The sequence below is a fragment of the Muntiacus reevesi genome, chromosome 8, assembly GCF_963930625.1.
Source record: "Muntiacus reevesi chromosome 8, mMunRee1.1, whole genome shotgun sequence".
In the NCBI taxonomy this organism is placed as follows: Eukaryota; Metazoa; Chordata; class Mammalia; order Artiodactyla; family Cervidae; genus Muntiacus; species Muntiacus reevesi.
Genome location: NC_089256.1, coordinates 32574725 through 32599026, shown reverse-complemented (window position 1 = coordinate 32599026; position 24302 = coordinate 32574725). Strand labels below are relative to the sequence as shown.

The 24302-nt window shown below is 50.5% G+C and overlaps 1 protein-coding gene across 2 annotated transcripts in view; it reads left to right on the top strand.

Annotated features, from left to right (window-relative positions):
* RFTN1 (raftlin, lipid raft linker 1) overlaps positions 1-24302 on the top strand; it is a 210648-nt gene that overhangs the window by 13027 nt on the left and 173319 nt on the right. For both annotated transcript variants that reach the window (XM_065943157.1, XM_065943156.1), the window contains exon 2: positions 6109-6261. In XM_065943157.1, coding sequence (XP_065799229.1) covers positions 6117-6261 — 145 coding nt within the window. In that variant the 5' untranslated portion in view covers positions 6109-6116. The remainder of the gene's footprint in view (positions 1-6108; positions 6262-24302) is intronic.

Below are 24302 nucleotides of genomic sequence, written 5' to 3'. Positions count from 1 at the left end.
CATTTTTATGTTTCCTAATTCAGGGCAGGACTCAAAGCAGGTTATAATAAGTTTACATTGAATGAATGAATGGGTGAACTTGAAACATAAATTCTCTCCCTCATGGAGCTGACAATTCCTGGACGAAGCTGGTCCCCATAAACACCAAAGACTCACTTCCTTCTGGGCTTGATTCAGAAAGAGTCACTTTTCCAGAATGTCACCAGTTGGAGGGTCTTTGCTTCTGGGTCATTTGCAGTGTCTAACGTCCTGTCTTTGCAATTGGGTCTCAGAACCCCCGGTGATTATCTTACTCTCCTCCCCAGTTAGCATCCAGTTCCTAATGACGCTCAGCCAGTTTCTAGTAGAGAACTGGAAGGATATTTTTTTTTCATTTATTTTTATTAGTTGGAGGCTAATGAGATGGATGAAACTGGAGCCCATTATACAGAGTGAAATAAGCCAGAAAGATAAAGAACATTACAGCATACTGACACATATATATGGAAGGATATTTTGTCTCTGTAGGAGTGGGGAAAGGCTTTCTCTTTCTTCTGCCTTTGAAGACCTCTTGGATGGGTTTTCTTGGAGCCATTAGAGTGGTATCGTCTGCATACGTGAGGTTGTTGATATTTCTCCCAGCAGTCTTGATTCCAGCTTGTGATTCATCCAGCTGAGCATCTCACATGATGTACTCTGCATGGAAGTTAAATAAGCAGGGTGACAATATGTAGCTTTGACATACTCCTTTCCCAGCTGTGAACCAGTCCATTGTTCCATGTCTAGTTCTAACTTTTGCTTCTTGACCCACATACAGGTAAGGTGGTTTGGTACTCCCATCTCTTTAGTAATTTTTTATAGTTGATTATGACCTACACAGCCAGAGGCTTTAGCATAGTCAGTGAAGCAGAAGTAGATGTTTTTCTGGAACTCTCTTGCATTCTGCATGATCCAGTGAATGTTGTCAATTTGATCTCTGGTTCCTCTGTCTCTTCAAAACCCAGCTTGTGCATCTGGAGGTCCTCAGTTCATGTGCTGTTGAAGCCTAGCTTGAAGGATTTTGAGTATTACCTTGCTAGTGTGTGAGGCCTTCCTTGGTGACTCAGATGGTAAAGAATCCACCTGCAATGCAAGAGACCTGGGTTTGATCCCTGTGTTGGGAAGATCCCTTGGAGGAGGGTATGGCAACCCACTCCAGTATTCTTTTCTGGAGAATCCCCATGGACAGAGGAGCCTGGTGGGCTATAGTCCCTGGGATTGCACAGAGTCTGACATGACCGAAGTGACTGAGCAGCATGTGAAATGAGCGCAATTTTTACAATAGTTGGAACATTCTTTGGGATTGCCTTTCTTTGGAATTGGAATGAAAACCGACCTTTTACAGTCCTATGGCCATTGCTGAGTTTTCCAAATGTGTTGGCATATTGAGTGCAACATTTTAACAGCATCATCTTTTAGGATTTGAAATAGCTCAGGTGGAATTCCATCACCTCCACTAGCTTTGTTTATAGCAATGCTTCCCAAGGCCCGCTTTGCTTCACATCCCAGGGTGTCTGGCTGTAGGTGAGTGACCACACCATCACACAAGAAGGCAAAATGGTTGTCTGAGGAGGCTTTACACATAGCTGGGGAAAGAAGAGAAAGGAAAGGCAAAAGAGAAAGGGGATGGTATACCCACCTGAATGCAAAGTTTCAGAGAATAACAAGGAGAGATAAGAAGGCCTTCTTAAATGAAAAAGAAATAGAGGAAAACAACAGAATGGGAAAGACTGGAGATCTCTTCAAGAAAAGTGGAGGTATCAAGGGAACATTTCATGCAAGGATGGGCGTGATAAAGGACAGAAACTGTAAGGACCTAAAAGAAGCAGAAGAGATTAAGAAGAGGTGGCAAGAATACACAGAGAGACTATACAAAACAGGCCTCAATGACCTGGATAACCATGATGGTGTGGTCACTCACCTAGATAGCACCCTAGAGAAATGGAAGCTTCTGTCCACAGAAGAACTTCTCCATGCATGTCTGCAGCCACTTTGTTTAGCATTGACCCAGACTGGAGAGACTCCAAATGTCCTCCCGGCATGAGTGACTGAAGCAGGCTCGTGACTGCAGACCAGTGCTTGGCCCTGGAGGCGGCTGGCCAGGATCGTTTGGCCCAGACTCATGTATAGGTTACCTCTGGCCTGAAGCATCATACCCAAACGGAGAGGCCTGAGACAGCCACAGTGGCATATTTTGCCCAGGAACCTGCTGATCTGACAGGTCTTAGGGGAAACAGCTCATTTCTGCTCTGTGGTTTCAGCAGCTTGACTGAGGCAGAGGCTTGCCTTCCAGGGTGGCTCCCTGGCCTGCAAGTTGGCGCTGGCTATGGGTTCCTCCCCACATGGGCCTCTCTTCAAGGCTACTGGAGCTTCCTCCTGGCATGGTGGCTGGGTTCCAAGAGCAAGTTTCCCAAGAGTCGGGCAATGGATGTTCCCAGTTTCTGAAGATTCGTGTCCAGAAGCTGGTACGGCATCATTTGACACTTTTTATGGCAAGCAGACTGCAAGGCTATCCAACCAGTCCATCCTAAAGGAAATCAGCCTTGGATGTCCATTGGAAGGACTGATGCTGAAGCTCCAATACTTTGGCTACCTGATGTGAACAGTTGACTCATTTGAAAAGACCCTGATGCTGGGAAAGATTGAAGGCAGGAGTAGAAGAGGACGTCAGAGTAGGAGATGGCTGGATGGCATCACCAATTCAATGGACATGAACTTGGGCAAACTCCAGGAGATGGTGAGGGACAGGGAAGCCGGGTGTGCTACAGTCCATGGGGTCCCAAAGAGTTGGACTTGACTTGGTGCCTGAACAACAACAAATGGCAAGCCAACTGCAAGGAGTTCCAACCAGTCCATCCTAAAGGAAAGCAACCCTGAATGTTCACTGAAAGGACTGATGCTGAAGCTTCAGTACTTTGGCCACCGGATGCAAAGAACCAACTCATTGGAAAAGAGACTCATGCTGGGAAAGATTGAAGGTGGGAGGAGAAGGGGATGACAGAGGATGAGATGGTTGGATGGCGTCACGGACTGAATGGATGTGAATCTGAGCAAACTCCGAGAGGTAGTGATGGACAGGGAACCCTGGCGTGATGCAGTCTGTGAGGTCACAAACAATCGGACACGACTGGGTGACTGACGGACAGCACTAGTGGCAAACAGTCATGAGCCCGGATTCAGGGGAGGTGACAGAAGCCCCATCTCTCGGTGGCAGGAATGTTGGAAGGGCCAGATGTGAAAAGAGTCACCCCGTTTACCTTCTGTCCTGCCGGAGACCTTGAGCCCCAAGGGAGACAGGCTCTGGCTGAGACCCTCGCGTGCAGCCCCGCGGACCCCGTCCGCCCGAATCTGGCAGGGCTCTGCCCTTCTCCTCCCTCCTCCCACAGCCTCACTGCCCCGCGAAGCCCAGAGCCAGCCTTGGCCCAGCTCCCTGTGGAGCTGAAATCTGCCAAACGTGGATGATCACGTAAGGTGCTGCCACGTCTTCATTCTCCTTCTTTCCGTAAGCTAGGTTTCATGCCTTCCTTCAGCACAGTAGGGACTGTAGTAGCCATTTGTGGGGCGCTGTCCAAGTCTTTCCTATTTTACAGGGGTCGGGTGAGTGGGAGGACACAGGAAGGAGCTGGGAGGACAGCAGCAATGCCAGGAGCCGGCAAGGGAGGGCTCTAACACGACCGCGTCAGAGGAACGAATTCACACTCTGCACTTTTGATGGCGGTGGCTCGGCAGGGTCTCCCTTCCCAGAGAGAACTATGCTTTAGAAGCAGTTGCTTAACTGGGGCTGCTTGTGCCCCCAAAGAAACGAATGCCTAGAATTTGTGACCTCGAGGATTCACTGAAGCCGCAGTTCTGCTCCTGGCTGGTCCAGTGTCTGATCACATAGGTGCTTCGCTTGCCCAGAGGCTCATCGCATCCTGTGAGTCCAGCACAGTGCCCTTCCGGCGGGGGTGGGGGGGTGGGGGGACTGGGGGCTCAAGTTTGGATGGTGTGATTGAAGCTGAAAATTCACAGCTTGTGAAATGGGACTTTTTCTAATAGTTTCTGGCACTCCCTCCCCTCAATGTCAGATTTGTCTATCTTGACTCATCCTGGTAATCCCCTCCTCCTTTTTTTTCCTGCTGTCAGGAACCTGTCCTGGAGAGAAGAAATTAAATCATACTGAAGTGTTAGGGTCTACCAGGAGCTTGGTTTGATGTCCTTCCCAGGGAGAAGGCAATGGTGGTTTCAGAGGCTGCTGAGGCAGAGTGTTCTCAAAGGAAGGAATCTCTAGTGCTAGAATTTACCTAGTAGGATAGCAAGAATGGAAAGACTTTTGAGGAAAGGTTTCTTTGTCTCTTGCCCGCGTGTTAAGTCGCTTCAGTCATGTCTGACTCTTTGCAACCCTGTGGATCATAGCTCACCAGGCTCCTCTGTCCATGGGATTCTCCAGGCAAGAAAACTGGTGTAGGCTGCCATGTCCTCCTCCATGGATTCTTTCCGACCCAGGGATCGAACCCACGTCTCTTACGTCTTTCCATTGGCAGGCAGGTTACCATTAGCACCAGTTGGGAAGTGCCTTTATGTTTTTTTTACTTTCTTGGAGGCCCCCATTCAGGCTTTTGTAGGAAGGAAGGTGAGTGAGTGACTGGTAAGCCTTCAGGTGTTTCCAACTCTGTTCTGGGGGTGATAGCGCTTATCTGCCCAGTTTACCTGTTCCCCAGCACTTAGGGGCCTCCCTGTCCACTTCTGCGTTGCCCCAGCGGATGCCCGTCGACTTGCTTTCTAGCAGTTAAACATACAGCCTCGGTGCATATCAGCTATTCTATCAGCAGAACTGCAGAGTATTTTACAAGTAATCAGTTCATGCAGATGGCACATAAATCATGTCTGCTCTGGCCCTTTGGACACTAATGTTCCCTTATTAAGGCATAAGTAAGCCTTCCTGTTCTCATCCATCCTCCCAGGCTTTTTTTAATTACTGACAAGTATTGCCTGCTGGTTGCTCCACCAGTCCCATCATCCCTCCCCGGCTAAGTTGCTTTTGTGAGGTTCGTCTTGTTTTTCCAGACCTGCCCAAGTTGCTGTAGGAAGCTGGGTACCTTGCGAATGGCCTGAGCCCAGGGAGACCCTTATCTCTGAGAGGAAGTGGCCGCCGCATTTGTGTTTGTGATAGTCGTGACTGATTCATGTTTTTGTGAAACGTGTCCTGATGACCGCAACGGTGCTCCAGGGAGGAGGGACAGATTGGCCAGGCTTGGTCACCATGGGTAACTGAAATCCCCGCTGAAGTCTGGAGGGTGCACGCAGAGCCGTTTCGTGCATGCTGTTCTGCCCAAAGAAACAGAACGGTCAATGTTTTTCAGCCCCCGGAAGGCCGGATGTCCAGTCCACCCTTGTGTGCGCTCCGTTTCAACATCTTGTCCTTTTTCATCCAAACCGTGGCTGCGGATCTTTGCTGTGACACACGTGGGTTTCTGCTTCCAGATTCTCCTGCCCTGCTGGTCGTGTTCAGCCAGTTTTCATTTTGGTCTGAAATGACTCTCAGAGTCTGGAAGAACCCCTGGGTTCTTGTGGTTTAGTCTCAGAATAAACAACTTTTAGACAATGCCTGTAAAAATACCACCGTCTACCTTGAGAGACGTTTTCTGAATGTGAAATCTGTCTAAATAGTTACTGTGGAGGGTGGAAAGGGCTTTGGAAATTGTAACAACTTCTTGTCCCCTTTTAGAGACCGCCACGAAGTGACGGACCATCTTGTCTCTTTTTCAGATGGGCCAACACCGTCACGCGGGGTGTTGCTTTTTAGATCTCCTTTTTTAAGATCATGCATACAGAGTATAGCAGGATTGAGGCACTCCGAGGCGTTGTTTTCCTCAGATGGGGAGAGAAATGATATAAAACAGGCATGTTTGGGGTGTCAGTTCAGAACCCCAGGCTTGCCAGCCAGAGAAGCCAACCCGAGCAGAGAGCCTCCGGGTTGCAGGTCATGGATTTCAGCCAGCCTGGGGTCCTTTATGTGGGCTTCCGGGACGTGATGGTCTTGCACACGATGGTGTGTAAGGACAGTGTCTCAGAACAGAGATCATTCTCTTTCTCTCCTTCTGCTGGCAGCTGCTGAGATGGGGTGCGGGTTGAACAAGCTGGAGAAACGTGACGACCGACGACCTGGAAATATCTACTCGACGTTGAAGAGGCCCCAAGTGGAGACCAAGATAGATGTGTCCTACGAGTATCGCTTCCTGGAGTTCACCACGCTGAGTGCCGGTGAGCCTGGGCACTCAGCCCCGGTGGGCTCAGGGGGCCTGGGGGCCTGGGGACAGGCTTGTGGGTTGGGGGGGTCTTGGGGGGACAGGCAGGGGGCCCTGGGGGGCCTAGGGGGGATGGGCTTGGGGGGCAGGCTAAGGGGCCTGGGGGAACAGGCTGAGGGACTTGGGGGGGCCTGGGGGGTCTGGGGGGATGGGTGGGGGGGTGGGAGTCTGGGGATCGAGTTGGGGGCCGACTGACAGGGGGTTTTGTCAAGAAGGGAGTGCTCTCAGGAAGCCAGATGTCTAGGTAAAAATCTCTCACTTTCTGCAAACTAGCAACTGATTTAAATGTTAACGAATTAAAACCAGGTGGGCCAACTGGTACCCGGGGCAGCATTGAATGGGGCTACCATGGGTCTACCCGCTTGCGGAGTGTTTCATGGCAGGCCGGGCGAAGGAGGTGGCGGCTGTGTCTGCTCGTGGCCGTCTGTCTGTCCTCCCAGCTCCTCCTGCCCCTTGTCCATCACGCTTGGCCCTGCGTCCCAGAGGCCCCGGGGTGACTGATGAGTGAGGCTCAGTGTTCCCATCTGGAGCATTTGCCGAGCGCCGGCTGGATGCGGAGACGCGGGTGGTGCTGCAGGGAAATCGCGTGGCCCGTCCTGGTGTCTCTCGTCCCCACGGAAGAACTCGACAGGCCGTGCCCGCAAGGTGGAAGCTTGTAAATTAGGCTTTTGGAAGAGGGACCAGGGCTTTCTTCCTTGTGGGGTGGGAGGTCCCTTGAAGTGGGGAGCCCCTAGCGGGCACTTGCTGACACGGGCGTCTGAAGACGGACTTTCTCCTCCCTGTGACCGTGATAAGAGAGGAGAATTTGTGGCTAGAGCCCTCCTAGGGGCTGGGTTTGAGTCCTGGCTCTGCTGTGGACCTGCGTCTGAGCAGCGGGTGCTGGCAGGGCATCCCTGGGGGCAGCAGGGGGGAAGTGTGGCCCCAGGTGGGCGGCTGGCCCCACTGACCACTCCCCTCCTCCCCGCCGCTGCCTAACCACCTCCATCCGGGGCTAATGCTGCTCCCTGAGCCCCGGGCGGGGTGGGCGACTGGGCCTCTCTAGGGGCGGCCTGAGCACCCCTCACAGCTCCCCAGACGGACCCCTGGCTGTCCCAGCCCACTGCTTCCTGCCAGCACCTCTGATGAATACCGCCACCCCCGTCCTCAGCAGCCAGACCCGACACCTCACTCACTGCGAACCACGCCTTCCCTTCCTCACCCCCAGTTTCCAAGCCTCTTAAAGCATCTTCCGAAAATGCTTGTGATGTCGCTGATGCAATGTGAACAAATCTGAACCCAAAAGCATTCGGAGCATTTCATCAACCAGTATTTGCTCAGTGAGCACTTGAGTGCTTTCGACGTGCTGAGCCTGGTAGACGGGTGAAGGAAAGGCCAGAGTGTGTGCAGGAGAAAAGACCAAAAGGAAACATAGCAAGGTGTTAAACACGGATTGTTAGGATGCTGACACGAGGGGGCAGTTCTTTTCCTCTTTTTCATAGTTTTGTGCATCGTGTTTTATTCCTTTCATCACCAAGAGGAGTGACGTTTTGCTTTTCATGGTGATCACTTCCAGGAACATAGCAGGTGCCTCCCCACCCCCAACCCCTGCACCTCCTGATTCTTGGCTCATCGCCTGAACTCCCTTCCCGACCTGCTGGCCTGTTTCCGTGCCGCCCTGTGCCCCAGGCGCAGCACCTACATGGCTGTCTGCGGTTGGATCACGTTTTGTTGTCTGATTACAAAATGGGCATGTATCCACTGAAAAAGTTAGGAAAACCCCAGAGCGACCCCGCTGGTCTCCCTGCTTCTCTCCTTTCCCCCTGCCCTCGGATCACGTCCCTGCCCTGGCTCCCGGCCCTGGGGCACCAGCTTCCCTCCGCCTCATCCTCCCGCTCTCTGTCCTGCATGTTCTGCTGCTTCGGCCTTGCTGTTTCTCAGCAACCCTCCCCCACCTCAGCCTCCTCAGGGCCTTTGCACTGCCTGTTGCCTCTGCCTGGAAGTCCTCCCAGATACACTCTGGGCTCAAACCCTCAACCCCCTTCTCTGTGAAACCTCCCTGACCCCCTGTTTAAAATGTCTGCCTCCCCCGACTCCCCACCCCCTTCCTCTCTTGGTTATCCTCCTGGGGAACCCTGCCATCTGCGTGCTCTATATTTCACTCGTAATCCATTTCCTTGTTTGTCGTCTGCCTTCCTTCATTAGCAAGTGGAATCCCTTCTAACAGGAGCAGGACTGTGTCTCTATTTCTTCTCTGCTATATCGTCAGTATTTAGAACAGTGCCCGGCACATAGTAATCATGTTGAATGAATCCTCAGTGTATATTTTTGTGTTCTGCTTTTATACAGCTTACAGTGAGGCACACGCTGTGGCCCCACGTGTTCCTAAAATATGGTTCAGTGGCCCTAAGTGCTTGAATCAATCAGGGTGCCATAGTTTATTTTGGGCTCCCCTTTATGGACATTTAAGTTATTTTGGGCTTTGGGCTCTTCTAAATAATGTTGTGATCAGCAGCATTGTACGTACATCTCTGCATACATTTCTGATTATTTCCTCAGGAATGGCTGAGATGAGAGATGTGGGTGTCGGGACCCTTAGTAGATTGGCACCTTGCTCCCTGGGTGGGACCTGTGGGTGTGCAGCTCAAATCCCGCCACAGTGAGCCCTTTAGCTGGTTCCCTGGGTGATGACAGGGGGGCTCCCGCTGCTGCCCAGACTGTGCGGGCCCCCTCCCTCATCTCTGCAGGATCACGTGCCGGGGCCCTCAGCCTTGCCCGCTGTCCCCACTAGGACCCCCCCCCCAGTCCAGCCTCCGTGTTCTGGCACTGTCAGACCACCCTCTGCACAGGCCCCCCCCCCCCCCGTTGCCAGCATCCCACCCTGAAGTCCTTCCTGAAATCCTTCCTCCTGGACACCCGTCCCGTCAGAATCACACTTTTCTGCCTAGCGGTTGCTCGTCCCCACTGTCTTTACGATCCTTTTATTCCATCGTATGTTAAACTCTTGTGTGTTTCCTTCAGGGCAGAGACTAAGCCTTGCCCACCTTTCTGTTCATCCTCTGGCTCGCGCCTTCTGGCCGACAACAGACAGCCATTCTGGTTAGTTGGGCTCCAGGAAGCCTGCGGGGCTGGGCTTACATCTGCTGATGCCTTTCCAGGTCACCTGTCAAGGTCCTTTTCCAGAAAGTCTCGTGGGGTCGTCTGCCACTGCTCTGTAACGGAGCCTTCTATGTGCCAGGTCCTATGATGGGGCCTTCGACCCCTGATCTCATGTTTTAAACCCTTTTCAACTTTGCTGACATGTAACTTTAGCACACCACACTGCACGTCTTTAAAATGTCCAGACCCAGGAAACCATCACCTCATCAAGACGTGGGGTGTCTTCATTGCCCCCCAAGTGTCCTCCTCCTCCTTTAGTCCAGCCCTCTGTCCCCTGACGATATGCTTTCTGTCACTGACTTCATTTTTCTAGAATTTTCTATAAACGAAATTGTGAAATTGGATTTTTCCACTCCGTTTCCTTATTTTGAGATCATTTATGTTGTCTGGTGTGCCAGTGGTCCATTCCTGTTCCGTCGCTGAGTGATCTTCCAGCATGTGGATTGACCACAGTGTATTTTTCTCTTCACCTGTTGATGGACAACTGGATCATTTTCAGTTTGGCGCTCTTACAAATTAAGTTGCTATGAACAGTTGTCTTTGTGGGCTGCTTTGGTGGTTTTATCACCGCTGTAACCTAGGGAGGTGTATGGGTACACTTGTTTTTATTTTTTATTTTTGGCAGAAGAGGAAATGGACTTTCAGAGAGGTCAAATACGTTTTCTAAAGATGTGGTGCTGGGAAGTGATCAGGGCAGAAACTGAATCTGGGTCTCTTCGGCATCCTAGCTCTTGTACCATATAAGCTGCAAGGTCCCAGATGAACAGGTGTGAACGGCGGTCGGCACGTTCTTGCCGTAAAGCTTATGTTGCCAAGCAGAGGGCTGAGCTGTTCCTCTTCCGTGTGGGGTTGCCATAGGAGGTTTTTGAGGAGCACTTGATGTGCTTATTTTTTCATAGAGAAGATGCTCGTCCGACTCACATATTCCAAGTTGGGGCTAGGGTGTTGTCCACTGCCACCTGCTGCCTTAGGAAGAGGACCCCACACCCTTTAAAAAACCGGAGAACACGCACTTTCAAGATCAGAATCCACCCTGGTTTTTCTGCCCCTCACTCAGAGCCTGGTGCTTCTGTGGATGATTGTGGAACTTGCAACCTCGCTTGTAGCGCTGACGGAGGCGAAAAGCAGCAGGAAACTCACCTCGAAGCACATAGGCTGCCAAAAATCTCAGTTCTGGGTGATTTGATTGGGCCTTCAATTTTCAATTAACTCTGGTCACCGAGGGCTGAACCTGCTCTTGGATGGGTCTCCTCGCAGGTGGAGGCCCATAAAGCATCACGATTCCCGCGGCACGGTGCCTCGTTAGCCCTTTTATGTGTGCGGCTTGCCAGCTTCTCGATGCCAGGCCACTGACACCACTCGAAAGCTACCTGTGTGAACCCATGGTGCTTGTCACAGGAGCAGTTGGCACAGTCTGCGGCCCATAGGGCGACAGTAATGCCTCGGGCATGACCCTTGCCTGACTGTCTGGCCCCACGCTGTCCAGGACAGGAGCCGCCAGAAACGCGGCTGTTTAGTATAATAATTAACACTGAATGAAATAAATGTATGAATACAGATGAATGAAAGATACGAGAAAACATGAACCGAAGTAAAAATCAGTTGCTCTGCCACCCCGGGCACCCGTCACGTGCTCAGCAGATGCGTGCGGCTCGTGGCCACCGTACTGGGCGTCACAGGCAGAGGATGTGCCCACCGGAGCGGCCGGGCCCGTGGGTGGTGCTCTCCCGGTCGGCTTTCGAGGGGGGAAGACTCGATTCCAGGTCGGACTCTGCATCCCTAATCTGGTTAACGTACCGTTGGTGTTATGAAAGCTTGCTCCTGGCTTCACTAGGGGCCGCAGGATGACAGTTCATCGATGTCATACACATTTACTGAGTGTGGACCGGACCCAGGTGTGCCATCTGGAGCTTGTAAGGGTGACCCAGACAGGAGGTGCCCACCCACCTGGGTCGCAGTCAGCTGGGCTGCTGCAGCAAAGTGCTCCAGGTGATGTTTATTTTTAATCGTGGATCTGGAGGCTGGAAGTCCACGATCGGGAGGCCCCCACAATGGGGCATTCTGGTGGGAATTGTCTTCCTGGCCCGTGGACAGCCGCCTTGCTGCCGCATCTTCACACCTGAGTGAGACAGAGTGCCCCCTTCCTGTCTCTTCTTAGAAGGACGTTGGTCTTATGGGAATAGAGTCCCACGCTTATGACCTCATTTCCCTAGTTACTTGTGTCCTGGCCGGCTCAGCCCTGTCTGATTCTTTGCAACCTCAAGGACTGTAGCTCACCAGGCTCCTCTGTCCATGGAGTTTTCCAGGCAAGAATACTGGAATGCGTTGCCATTTGTTTTTCTCCAGGGGAACTTCCTGACCCAGGGATTGAACCCATGTCTCCCGTGGCCCGTGCGTTAACAGGTGGATTCTTCACTGTTGAGCCGCCCAGGAAGCCCCAGTACATGTCACCTTAGTTACTGCGCTGGGGCTTCAGCATTTGGATTTCAGAGGGACACCATTCAGTCCATACCACGAGTCTAGCCTGCTGGTCTCCATTGCTTCAGTATCTTCCAGATGAATAACCAAGTGACTAGAGTGCTGGTGATGGAGGGGATGTGGTGAAAGGTTCCCTTGTTGGAGGATGTGTGTGTCAAGGAAGGTTTGAGGCCTGCAGGGGGATTTGGAGTTAGCCAGGTGGAGAATGCTGTGGTGCTGGAGAAGGCTCTTGAGAGTCGCTTGGACTGCAAGATCAACCAGTCCATCCTAAAGGAGATCAGTCCTGAATATTCATTGGAAAGACTGATGCTGAAGCTGAAACTCCAATACTTTGGCCATGTGATGCAAAGAACTGACTCACTGGAAAAGACCCTGATGCTGGGAAAGATTGAGGGCAGGAGGAGAAGGGGATGACAGAGCATGAGGTGGTTGGATGGCATCACCGACTCGATGGACATGAGTTTGAGTGAGCTCCGGGAGTTGGTGAAGAACAGGGAGGCCAGGTGTGCTGCGGTCCATGGGGTCACAAAGAGTCGGACACGACTGAGCGACTGAATAATAAGGTGGGGAATGAGGCTGGGAACAGGTGATCTTTTCAGGCAAAGGGGACAGAGCATACAGACAACGCCGCATATCTGAGAAGCCGTGGGTGGTTCAAGTTGATTGGCGTGTGTCCTTTTTGGGGCCAGATGACTGAAGGTCTTAGGTCTTGGACTGAGGAGTCTAGGCTCTCTCAAGAGCTCTCAAGGCTCTTAAGGTGGGGCTAGGGTAGGTGACATGATCAGATTTGTGTTCTGGAAAGCTTGCTCTGGGTTTAGAAAGAAGGGATGGAAGGGGTAAAACTGGGGGAGAGGAGAACATTTTGAAGCCGTTGCAGTCATGAGCAGGGAGTGAAGCGAATGGAGTGGCTGTCGGGACAAGACGGTGGGTGGGTTGAGAGAAGTCAGCGGGTGGCCCCAGGGCCTGACTGGCCAGTGAGGGGGTGGGGGGTTGGGGGGCGGAGGTGGCTTATCTGGGCACCTGGATGTCTGGCATGGGGGCACAGTGTGATGCTCTGATTCTGCTTTAAATCATTGACTTTTTTTTAAATTCGAATAGAGTTGCTTTACAATGCTGTGTTAGTTTCAGCTGTACCCAGCGTGAATCAGCCGTATTCTTACACATCTCCCTCCCTCTTGCGCCTCCCTCCCGCCATCCCACCCCCCGGGTCATCACAGAGGACTGAACTGAGTCCCCTGTGCACACAGCGGCTGCCCACTATCCATCTATTTCACACATGACAGTGTGCATGCCAACACAGTGTTTCCTTTTTTAAAAGCAGTTTGTCTATTGTTTATTTTGCGTGGGCTGGGTCTTTGTTGCAGCGTTTGGGTGTCCCTGGTGGTCCAGTGGAGAAGACTCCATGCTGCCAATACTGGGGGGCCCAGGTTCTAACTCGGATCGGGAATTCAGATCCTACATACCACTCCTGGGCCCGTGCACCGCAACTAGAGACACCCGTGTTGCTCGGCAACTAAAGCGTTTTCAGATAATGCCCGCAAGGAGCCTGAGAGCCAGAGGGAAGGCTCTCTCTCTCTCTCTCCTTCAGACGAGGAGATTGCCTCAACAGGTAGTAGTACTAAGTGGGACCAGAATCCAGTATTCGAACCCCCTTCACATAGGACCTTTCTACTGCGTGAAAGAGAGCGCTCAGACCTCTTGAATGATGCCTCAGTCTAAAAAAGAACTTCACTGGGGTCTAACTTACCTGCAGTAAAATGCACCCATGTGAGGTGCATGGCTTGCTGAGTTTTGGTAGCTGACACACCCTTGTGATTACCACCACATAATCACACCGCCCCCGGGGATTCCCTGCCCCGGACCGCCACTGATTGGCCTTCGGTCACTGTAGATTCACCTGCTCCTTCCAGAATAGTATAGCACTGTTGTCATACAGGGTGCAGGCTTTGGTGTCTGATTTCCTTAACTCGGTGTAATGTTTCGGGGATTCATCCATGCCGTTGTACGAATAGAGAGCTCATTCCCTTCTGTTTCTGGGTAATATTCCGTTGTTTGGATGTGCCCAGTGTTTCTAGTCATTTCCTGTTGAATACTTGGGCTGTTTCCACTTTGGGGCTAGTCTCAAATAAGCTGCTGTGAACGTCTGTGGACAAGCCTTGTGTGGACCTGTTTTCTTTCCTGTTGTGTGTAAATAGGAGGGGTGGGATTTCCGGGTGGTGTGATAAATGTATCGTTTACCTCTATGAGAAGCTGCGCAACTGCTCTCCAGAGTAACTGTACTATTTGACATTTCAAACGATACGTGAGGGGTGGTGGGGCTTTCCCAGCTCAGTGGTAAAGAATCCACCTGCCAAAGGGGAAGACGCAGGAGATGTGGGTTTGATCCTTGAGTTGGGAAGATCCCCTGGAGGAGGAAATGGCAACCTGCTCCAGTATTCTTGCCTGGGAAATCCCATGGACAGAGGAGCCTGGTGGATACAGTCCGTGGGGTCGCACAGAGTCGGACACGACTGAAGTGACCTAGTAGCAGCAGCAGCAGCAGATTCACTTTTTTACGTGTGATAATTACAGATGCCGTGTATTCAGTACCTGTGTGTGTGTGCCCAGTCTCATCCGACTCTTTGCAACCCCATGGATTGTAGCCCGCCAGGCTCCTCTGTCCAGGGGACTTCCCAGGCAAGAATACTGGAGTGGGTTGCCATTTCCTCCTCCAGGGGGATCTTCCCAGAGATGGAACCAGTGTCTCCTGCATTGGCAGCCTGATTCTTTTACCTCTGTGCCACCTGGGAAGCCCAATTCAGCACCTAGTGTGTGTTAATCAATTTTAAATGAAGTAACAACAGTCTTACGAGGTAGGTGAAGTTACCTCCAGGATATAGGAGGACAAATTGAGGTCTCGAGTATGGGGTCGTTGCTCTAGGCCACCAAGCTGCTGGGTGTTTGTAGCCAATTCCACCGTCTTACCGAGCAGCAGAGCCTTCGCTTTGGTCTGCTTTTGATTCCCGCATCGCCTGCACGCTGTGGTGGTTTTGGCTAAACAGAAGGGCTTCACCGTGAAAACGCTGAGAAGCACCTCGTGCTCCACCGCACGTCTTCTTCAAGCTTGTCTCCTGTTTCTCCGCTTAAATTCCTGCTTGTAAAACATTCCCATGGCACACGTTACAACTTCTAGGATCAGTTCACATTGCCACATTTCTAAAATTCCCGTCTTTGTGGGTTTCCGGTCTCAGAGGTCTTGAAGAGCTGACCTTTGGGGTTTTTTGCTTCAACATTTATGCTGACCAGGCTCATACTTGCATTTTGACTGCCAGCATTTCAGCCTTAAACCCTGTGGATAAATTTTGGGTGGTCATGAGAATAACACAGGGTCACATTCATTATTCAAAACATGTGTATTGTGCAATGAATCATGTAAGGGTCCAATTTTTATTTCACCTCCAGTCTGGGTAACCTTACCCTAAGCACAACTGCAGAAGCAACTGGTAATCATTGTCTCTTTAAGTTATTCTTTTAATCTCTCCTCCCAACTGGGATAGAGATTCGCCTAAAAAGATGTATCACAGTTTACTTTAAAGTCAAAAAACTAACAGGTTAAAGTGTTTTGGGGCCAAGAGCCTGGGTACTGAGTGACTTGTCATAAATCTTGGTGCTGCTAGCCTGTCGGATTTCATGGGTTGTCAAGGGACGTGATAAGAAAATTCTAAAATGTCATCAAACATGATGTTAACCTCCAGAGAAAGACTCCAGGCCTTAAGAACGAATCATTTCACTAAAGGCATGGTTCGCTAACTTGATAGTGAGTCAGAGTCACCTGAAAAGCCCTTTGAAACCCAGACTCCTGGGCCTCAGAATTTCTGATTCATTAGGTCTGGGGCCAAGCCTGGGAATGGTATTGTCACAAGTTCCCAGGTGATGCTGATACGACTCATCTGGGGACCACGCTGAGAACCTTCCAAGACCAGGTGGGCTGCGAATTTCTTTGATCTGAGTGGAGAAGGACGAGAGAAATGATACTGGTGTGACTTTTTAAAGTATGAAATAAAGTTTAGTAAATGTTTGCATACATAACTATATATCATAACCAGTTCAGATTTTATTTCCTTGAAGTAGCTTGCCATATATTTGGAAGGACAGGCCATACTCCTCAAATAAAAATGCTGCCAGTGGAACACAGTGATTCTCCAACTTTGGTTAAAAGGTTCCCATGCCAGGCTGCACCCTGGGCCCCTGAAGTCCGTCCTGGGAGAGGCAGCCAGGCCTTGGTGCTTTTTGAGACTGTGGGTGAAGCCGTGGGCAGCCGTGGTGGAGGGTGAGTGGGGGGCATTGGTGAAGTGCCAGGCAGTCTTTCCCAGCCTGGGTATCTCAGCTGGTCACCATCAGGTAGGCCACCTGTCCTGAGATTTTGTTTCCCTTCAGCCCTTGGAGAGGTTTGTAATTCCTGCAGGTCACCTCCAGTTCCCTGAAGCCTGGGTTCTTTCCCCAGAATACCGAGCAGGAGACGTGGTGTAGCTTGGAAACATGGCTTAAACAGTTCTCCAACTTTAGCAACAACAGAATCAGCGGTGGGCTTGTGGGTTCAGATTACCGAGCCCCAGTCCGTGGCTTTTGTCATCTGGACGTCCAGGATTTTGCACCTCTCGCAAGTTCCCGGGCAATGCTGCCGTTTGCCACTGCTGCCACAGGGACCACCTTGGAACCCACTGGACTGGCCCGTGGGCAGTCGGTTCCCCCAGCAGCTGCAGTCGTTCTGCTGGCCTGAGTCCCCACATCTCCATTGTCACTGAAACCCAGCCTCCCCAGGGCCCCCCGCAGACTTCAGGGGTTGGCCGTCATGAAAGCCAGTGCTTCTAACCTGGCTTCCTCCTCTCCGAGCAGACTCCACGCACCGCCTCACTGGTCCTGAGGTGGACCTTACATTTCCCCCCTCTGCCTCGGCGTTAACCATCCACCCATGGAGCACTCCCCCCACCCCCGCACACATACACACAGCCCCAAGGTCCCCCGGGGCCCACACCCTCCTTCATGGTCCTCGAAAAGCTCCACCAGCTCTCGGGGGTGACTGGCTGCGGTGCAGGCAGATGGGAGCGCGTGGGTTTGGGGATGAGAGGCTTTGTGGTTGGTAATGAGTGTTTGCAAGGAGGTTGCTGGGCTCAGCTGAAGGCCAAGGAGTGAGAGGTGGGTCTCAGTCCAGTCGCTCAGTTGTGTCGGACTCTTTGCGACCTTGTGAACCGCAGCACGCCAGGCCTCCCTGTCCATCACCAAGTCCCGGAGTTTACTCAAACTCATGTCCATCGAGTTGGTGATGCCATCCAGCCATCTCATCCTCTGTCGTCCCCTTCTCCTCCACCTTCAATCTTTCCCAGCATCAGGGTCTTTTCAGATAAGTTGGTTCTTCGAATCAGGTGGCCAAAGTATTGGAGTTTCAGCTTCAGCATCAGTCCTTCCAATGAACACCCAGGACTGATCTCCTTTAGGATGGACTGGTTGGAACTCCTTGCAGTCCAAGGGACTCTCAAGAGTCTACTCCAACACCACAGTTCAAAAGCATCAATTCTTCGGTGCTTAGCTTTCTTTACAGTCCAACTCTCACATCCATACATGACCACTGGAAAAACCATAGCTTTGACTAGACGGACCTTTGTTGGCAAAGTAATGTCTCTGCTTTTCAATAACCTATCTAGGTTGGTCATAACTTTTCTTCCAAGAAGCAAGAGGTGGGGGTCTAGGGAACAATTTTGTACTGGCTAACAGGTGTGTTGCCAGTGGTCTGGGGTCTGCGGAAGACCGTTCTTGGACCAGGGGCCTTGACTCCTGAGTGTCTGTGCCCTTCCATCTTATCCAGGGTGGAGGGGGAGCGTAGGCCAGCGGGGGGACAGTCAGTGTACTGTGGCTTGACCAGAACATGCCGGGCATATTAGGGGTCCAGTTACACCCACAACATCTAAACAAACCTTAGTTTTCATTTACACAGCTCATCACGTCTAGCTGGAAACACTGGACCTTGGCAGGTTTGTAAGATGTACTTGGGCCTCAGGGGTCACGTGGTCCAGCCTCCTCCTGGTCTTTTTCTAGAAGCCTTTGTTTTGGTTAGGTCTCTACTATCTCTGTCCCCTGCACCCTGTTTCTACTCCTTTCCCACCCTCGCCAGTGTGACCAGACCCGTAGAGATAACCTCGATCCTGGGCATATATTCAGGGAAAGCTTTAATTCTAAAAGATACATGCACCTCTTTGTTCGTGGCAGCACTATTTACAGTAACCAAGATGGGAGAGCAACTTAAGGTGTCCGTCGACAGATGGATGGATAAAGATGTCTCACAGTCACACACACACACACACACACACACACACACACACACACACACACACACACACACACACACACACACACACACACACACACACACACACACACAGAGAGGAATACTACTCAGCCATGAAAAGAATGAAATAATGCTATTTGCAGCAATGTGGATGGACCCTGAAAAGATCATACTAAGTGAAGTAAGCCAGCCAAAGACAAATGTCATATGATATCACTGGTATGTGGAATCTTAAGAAAGAAAAGGACACAAATAAACTTATTTACAAAACAAAGAGACTCACAGACAAAGAAGACAAATTTCCGGTCCCCAAAGGTGAAAGAGTGTGGCGGGGGTGGGGGGGGATGAATTGGTAATTTGGAACATGTGGAATATGTCCACACTACTGTGTGTAAAACAAATAACAACAAAGACCTACTTTTGTAGACAGGGGACTATACTCAATATTTTGTCATAACCTGTAAGGGAAAAGAATCTGAAAAAGTGTATGTATATATATACACACACATACATACATATGCATATATGTATATACAACTGAATCACTATGCTGAATACCTAAAACTAACATGACACTGTACATCAGCTATACATAAGTAGAAAAATAAAATTGAGAAATGACCCAGAGGCGACAGCATAGACCGGAGCTCATGGACTGAGCTTAAGTGGACTGGGTCAGGGCGCTGCCCGGGACGCCTGGCCGTCTGACCCCTGACTGCCATTGCCTGTGCTGCACGAGTGAGCCCCCCTTTTTCAGGGAAGCCTTCAGCTCAGGGAAGGAAGGAAGAGCCCCGGGGGATGGGGGTTTATTTGCATTACAGGAGGAGTCTCGGTTTAAAGTGGCTTTCGCCATGGGGTTCCTTTCCTGGAGCCTCGAGTGCCCTGAAGTGTTTGTTTTGCCATCCATAACGAGGTATTTATTACCTCTCTAAATATGATACCTGCAGCTTTAGAACATAACAAATTCATCTGTAACATTTGCTGCTCTTCCGCAGAACCGAACATGGAGGCTCTGATGTTGATGGTGTGTGTTTTTTTTTCAGGGAAAACAAACAAACAGATCTTGAAGTAAAATGTCAGAAGCCAGGAAGGAGGGTGAAGAGAAGCTGCTCTTGAGGCTGTGGCATAAGGCAGGGGTCCCCTGTATGTTGGGGGGACAGCTTTTCGTATCTCCCAGCCGTGAAGCTCATCCCTGAGGGGAGGGTCCTCCTGCCGCAGCCCTGAATCTCAGTGTCAGAAGGCCTGACTGCGTCTGTGCCCTCCATGGTTGGCTGAGGTTGTCCGTAGGTGATGAGGTGTGGACAGGAGCTTCCTGTGATGATAAGGGTATTATTACTGTTGGTAGCAGTAACAGCGGTGACGACTGCCAGTGAGTCACGTACCATGCCTGGGATGAGTTCATCCTCAGGGCATCCTGACTTGGGAGATGAGGAAATGGGGCTCAGAGAGGTTATCCAGCATGCCCACGGCCACACAGCACATACGTGGTGGGGCAGGCATCGGAGCTCAGACGAATGCTTTGCTTGTAAGCAGAGCTGGCTGTTGGGCAAGCCTCCCGGGCCCAGCCCTGAGGCTCGGCCGGCCCTGATCTGTGACCCCAAGACCCCAGCAGTCAGGGCTCTGCCTGTGCGGGCGGGTCTTGCTCTAGGGAGAGCGTGCTCATGTGGCTTGGTGACTCATAGGCAGTGGGGGTGAAAATAGCCGCTGACTGTGACGCCACGTGGGTCTTCATCGTCTTCATCATCTTCGTCTCAAGTAACCGGTAACAGCCCTGGCGGTGCCTTTCAGTCCTGGTATGGGCAGGGAGGCTCAGGCCCAGGGCGATTCCGTGCCAAAGCGCCAGTCTCCCTGCTGCCCGGGGCCCTCAAGACCTGGGGATGGGCAACCACGTCAGGATCACGCTGCCCACGACCTGCTGAGAACCACCGGTATTCGCATTTGCCAAGATCGCAAATGTCAGTGCCTGACCCGCTGTAGCGGAGCATGGCCTTCCGTATGTTGCTGGTGTTAAATCGGGCTGTTTGACCTCCAGCTCAGGTTTGGAGGCCAAGTGTGAAGCGGGTGCGTGTGGAAGTCTGCCACGCAGTCCTGGTTTTGTCAGCGTGCCAGGCTCGGAGCTTGTCCTGTGCTGAATATAGACTCCTCCTTTGCTGAAAATAGTACGGGCAGTAGGTAGGGAAACATTTTTCTTTCCTAGAAAATCGCTCCCTGCGCCTCTGGGTTGCTTTGACTTCTGTGAAACCATCTGTTCCTTCCGATGTAATTTCCAGACTATTAGATTAAACGGTTTCTCCTGTCCCACTTTTCAGCTTCTGCTTCCTTTCACTGTTCATTAATAAATTGCATGGCGGAGTTTTCATGGCGAGGGGGTGGGGGTGGCGTGTCTATATTTACTTAATTTCAGCTTGGGCAATGGCAATTGTTGGGGCCTGTGAATTTCTGATTTCCTACATGTGTTTCATTTTTATTTTTAGTGTCTATAATTGCTAAGAGTTGGTTGCATTTTGATGTTGTTGTTGTTTTTGAGACTCATGAAAGGAAGTCAGTTGCATGAGTTAGGAGCTGAGGTTCTGGTGGGGAGGCGCGCTAGACACAGATCCTGTTTTTAAACAGAAAATACGAAGAATTGGTAAGGAAATCGGCTCCCATAAAACATGTCTCACCGCAGATGAATACACTTGTACGGAGTCTTCAGGGATTTTTAAAGATAAATGAGATAATATGTGTGACGTGGCTTCAAGCTTTTCTGAGCATAGCTACTACATTCATCTTCTGTATGGTTGTTGCTTTTGAGAATGCAACCAAGCCTGCTATTAGTATTAATGCTATTGTTAGATATTCACTAATGGAGGTAATAAGATTTAAGAGGGAAGAGGGCATTCTTTGAATTCCTTTCTTAATGTAAAAACTCTTCTTGTTGTTTCCCCAGTGTCTCTGTGTCCATACCAGGAATCAGCACTCAGTCTTGTTTGAAAATGGGCTCAGAGGTGTGTGTGTGTGTGTGTCTGTGTGTGTGTGTGTGTGTGTCTGTGTGTGTGCAAGCAGTAAATTCCAGCAACTTAAGCCTACCTTCAGTAAAATAAAATTCCTTGGTGATGACTGTGATGTGTCAAAGCAAAATCAAATTCTTTTTCTGTAGGGAGTCATAAAAATGGCACTGTGGTCATGATAATAATTTTTATCTCCTTTGGTTAAAACAGAACAGAAAACAAGTTTATGTGCTATGCATCCTGTTAATTATGGTTATTAGCTATATTGCTCAAATAATTTTTATAGAAATGCTTTAGACAATGCTTGGACCAGATTTCACGCGTGCTTCAGAAGAAAGGTGGCCTGTTGAATTTTATCTATGAAGTATTTTCAAATAGTGTGAAAGTGTAGGTGATTCTGCCTTCAGGTCACTTGTCACTGTCGTTAATTCTGGAGAGTCATTTTCTCAGTGCTGTGTTTCAGACATGCCTTAAGCTGTTCTTTGTTTATAGGTCAGATCTCCTGATAAATAAAAATGAGGTAAGCAGTTGGTACTTGCTCGAGTCATCAGCAGCTGGGGTTTATTTCTATTCTGTTGCATAAACATGCTTTTCAGGTGCATATACATGATTCATACGGAGGAGGATACCTTCTTTTGACAGCCTCATTGGGCCCTCCTAAAAGAGGAAGGGGGTTACTTCAGTTGGGCATCTCGGGTGTAGGTTCTGAGTTGCTTGTTAAGCGTGAGGATGGTATGGAGCCATATGGAATGTGTGTTGCCTTTGATGGTGATCTGTTCCTAAGGGAGCTGGCATACTTGGTGGGTGAACTTTCTTTAATGGAGAAGGCAGCCCTGTCTGACAGGGTTATTCAACAACATGAATTCATTGGATATTTATTGATTACCTGCCCTTTCTCTGGCTCCAGGCTGGGCCTGCACGAATGAACAAGATGGCGAGGCCTCCTGTCATAGGAACCAGCGTCTGAACCCTCCCTGTCCAATTCAACCTTATTGATGCCCCAGCCTGGTGCCCATTTTCCCATATCCAGAAACCAGTCCACTGGGGCCACAGCCTTAACAGAGTCTGTGTGTTATCTTGGGAAAGCATCGTCCTTGATTTCCCATGATATGTCTTTGACCTGGTGGGCCTTGCATGGCTGGAGACTTGTCTCCTCTTGGGTGGGAGCAGGAAAGCCCTGGAAATCTTAGACCAGGTGCGATCCCTTGTCTCACACACACCCCCGCCCTGCTGCTTGGAAAAAAAGTCCTGGATTAGTGGCTCAAGTCATACCAACTTCCTGGGGCTGGAGGACTCATCAGGGCTGTTTGTGCCTACAGACTGAACTTTGGGGGGCTTAAAAGAAGCACCCAGGCTTCCAGACCACCATGGCTCTCTTGATGAGACACGGTGTGTTGGTCTAGAGTGAGATAAACCTTGGAGAAGTGGCACTGCTGGTTCCTCCAACAGCCTGGGCTGAGATGGTGCTGGAGAGCTGACGGGCGGGAGGAGGGCACCGGGGTTTGCCGGATCTGTGCTTTATCCTCTAGGCCAGTGGCCCAGCTTTGCTTGTCTAAAACCACTGTTTTCTGCCAACCTGGAAACTGTAAATTAGAGCAGAAACTTGCTCTTTTTTTTTTCTACCTGGTGATTTATTACCATGGACTTCATACAAATGGCTTAGACTAAAATAGCTAAAATCCAAGACAGCTTTTGTCCAAGAGCCTTAACTTTCTTTGCTGTAAGTGAGAAGCCAGAGGTGGCTTAGTCAGGTGATGGGGGCCAGTGCCCCCAGAGAGGTGGACTAGCCAAGGTTGTGTGCTGGGAAGTGGGGTGGAATCGTAGAGTCCTGGGCAGAGCTTGGGGTTGACAACCAAGTTAATGAAGGTGTAAACAACTTTAAACTCAACTTTTCTGCGTATTGGGCTTCCCTGGTGGCTCAGAAGGTAGAGAATCTGCCTGCAGTGAGAGAGATCTGGGTTCGATTCCTGGGTCAAGAAGATCCCCTGGAGGAGGGAATGGCCACCCAGTCCAATATTCTTGCTTTGGAATTTGCACTCCAAATTCCGTGGACGGAGGAGCCTGGAGGGCTGCAGTCCATGGGGTCCCAGAGTCAGACAGCTAAGCCTGTGTGCTCAAGAGCCTCTGCTCTGAAACAGTAGAAGCCACTGCAATGTGTAGCCCACCCACCACAACGAAGAGTAGACCCCACTCAGAGCAACTGGGGAAAGTCCATATGCAGCATTGCAGACTCAGCACGGCCAAAAATAAATAAAGAAACAGATAGTTTTTTTTTTTTTTTTTTAAAGAGGTCTTGCTTCTCTATGAGAGGCAGTGTTGTGAGTAGTTGAGGGTGCAGACTCTTGAGCCAGACTTCAAATTCTGATTCTGCCACCGATTAGCTATGTGACTTTGAGAAAGTCACTTAACCTCTCTGTTACAGGGTCATCATCTGTAAAGGGGGCATGTATTTTTGGGCTTCTAGCTTCTATATTCTAGGAAAACTACCTTGAAGACTGTGGGTGGGTTTTAACAGACATAGTCCACTCTTCCTGCCACGATGAGTAGAAAGAGGGGCCACTTGAATAGCTTTTGTGACTCTTCCAGCCTCTTAGGTGCCTATCCTTGGACTGAGGGCAGTTTTCCAGGGGAAGGGGCAGCGGACACCTAGCCTCTGGGGGAGGGGTGCTTGAGTCCCTTAAATAACAGCCGTCAGCAGGGACGATCCCTACCCTGGGTGATCTTCCAGTCCAAAAGCAGAGGACCACCGCTTGCTTTTCCATCCTTGTCTTGTCTTTGATGCCGTGAGCTGTGTCCATAGCATCTCTAATTTCACTTCATAGGCCTTGCTGAGTGGAGTGCATCTCTTCTCGAGACTAAATTCTGTTTTAGAAAAGCTTTCTGCTTTGCCACGGTTATTCTTTGGCCTGTATGTAAATCAGTCGCTAAGCCCGGCTTCCAGCTGTGAAAGTCAGGATTTGTGACCTCTTAGCCTATTGATGAAATGCAGATGCCCTGTGTTTACCCTTCCACAGGGCCCTAGCACCTGCAGAAATTCATGACCAAGAGGAGCTGGAAGACTTGGGTTTCTAG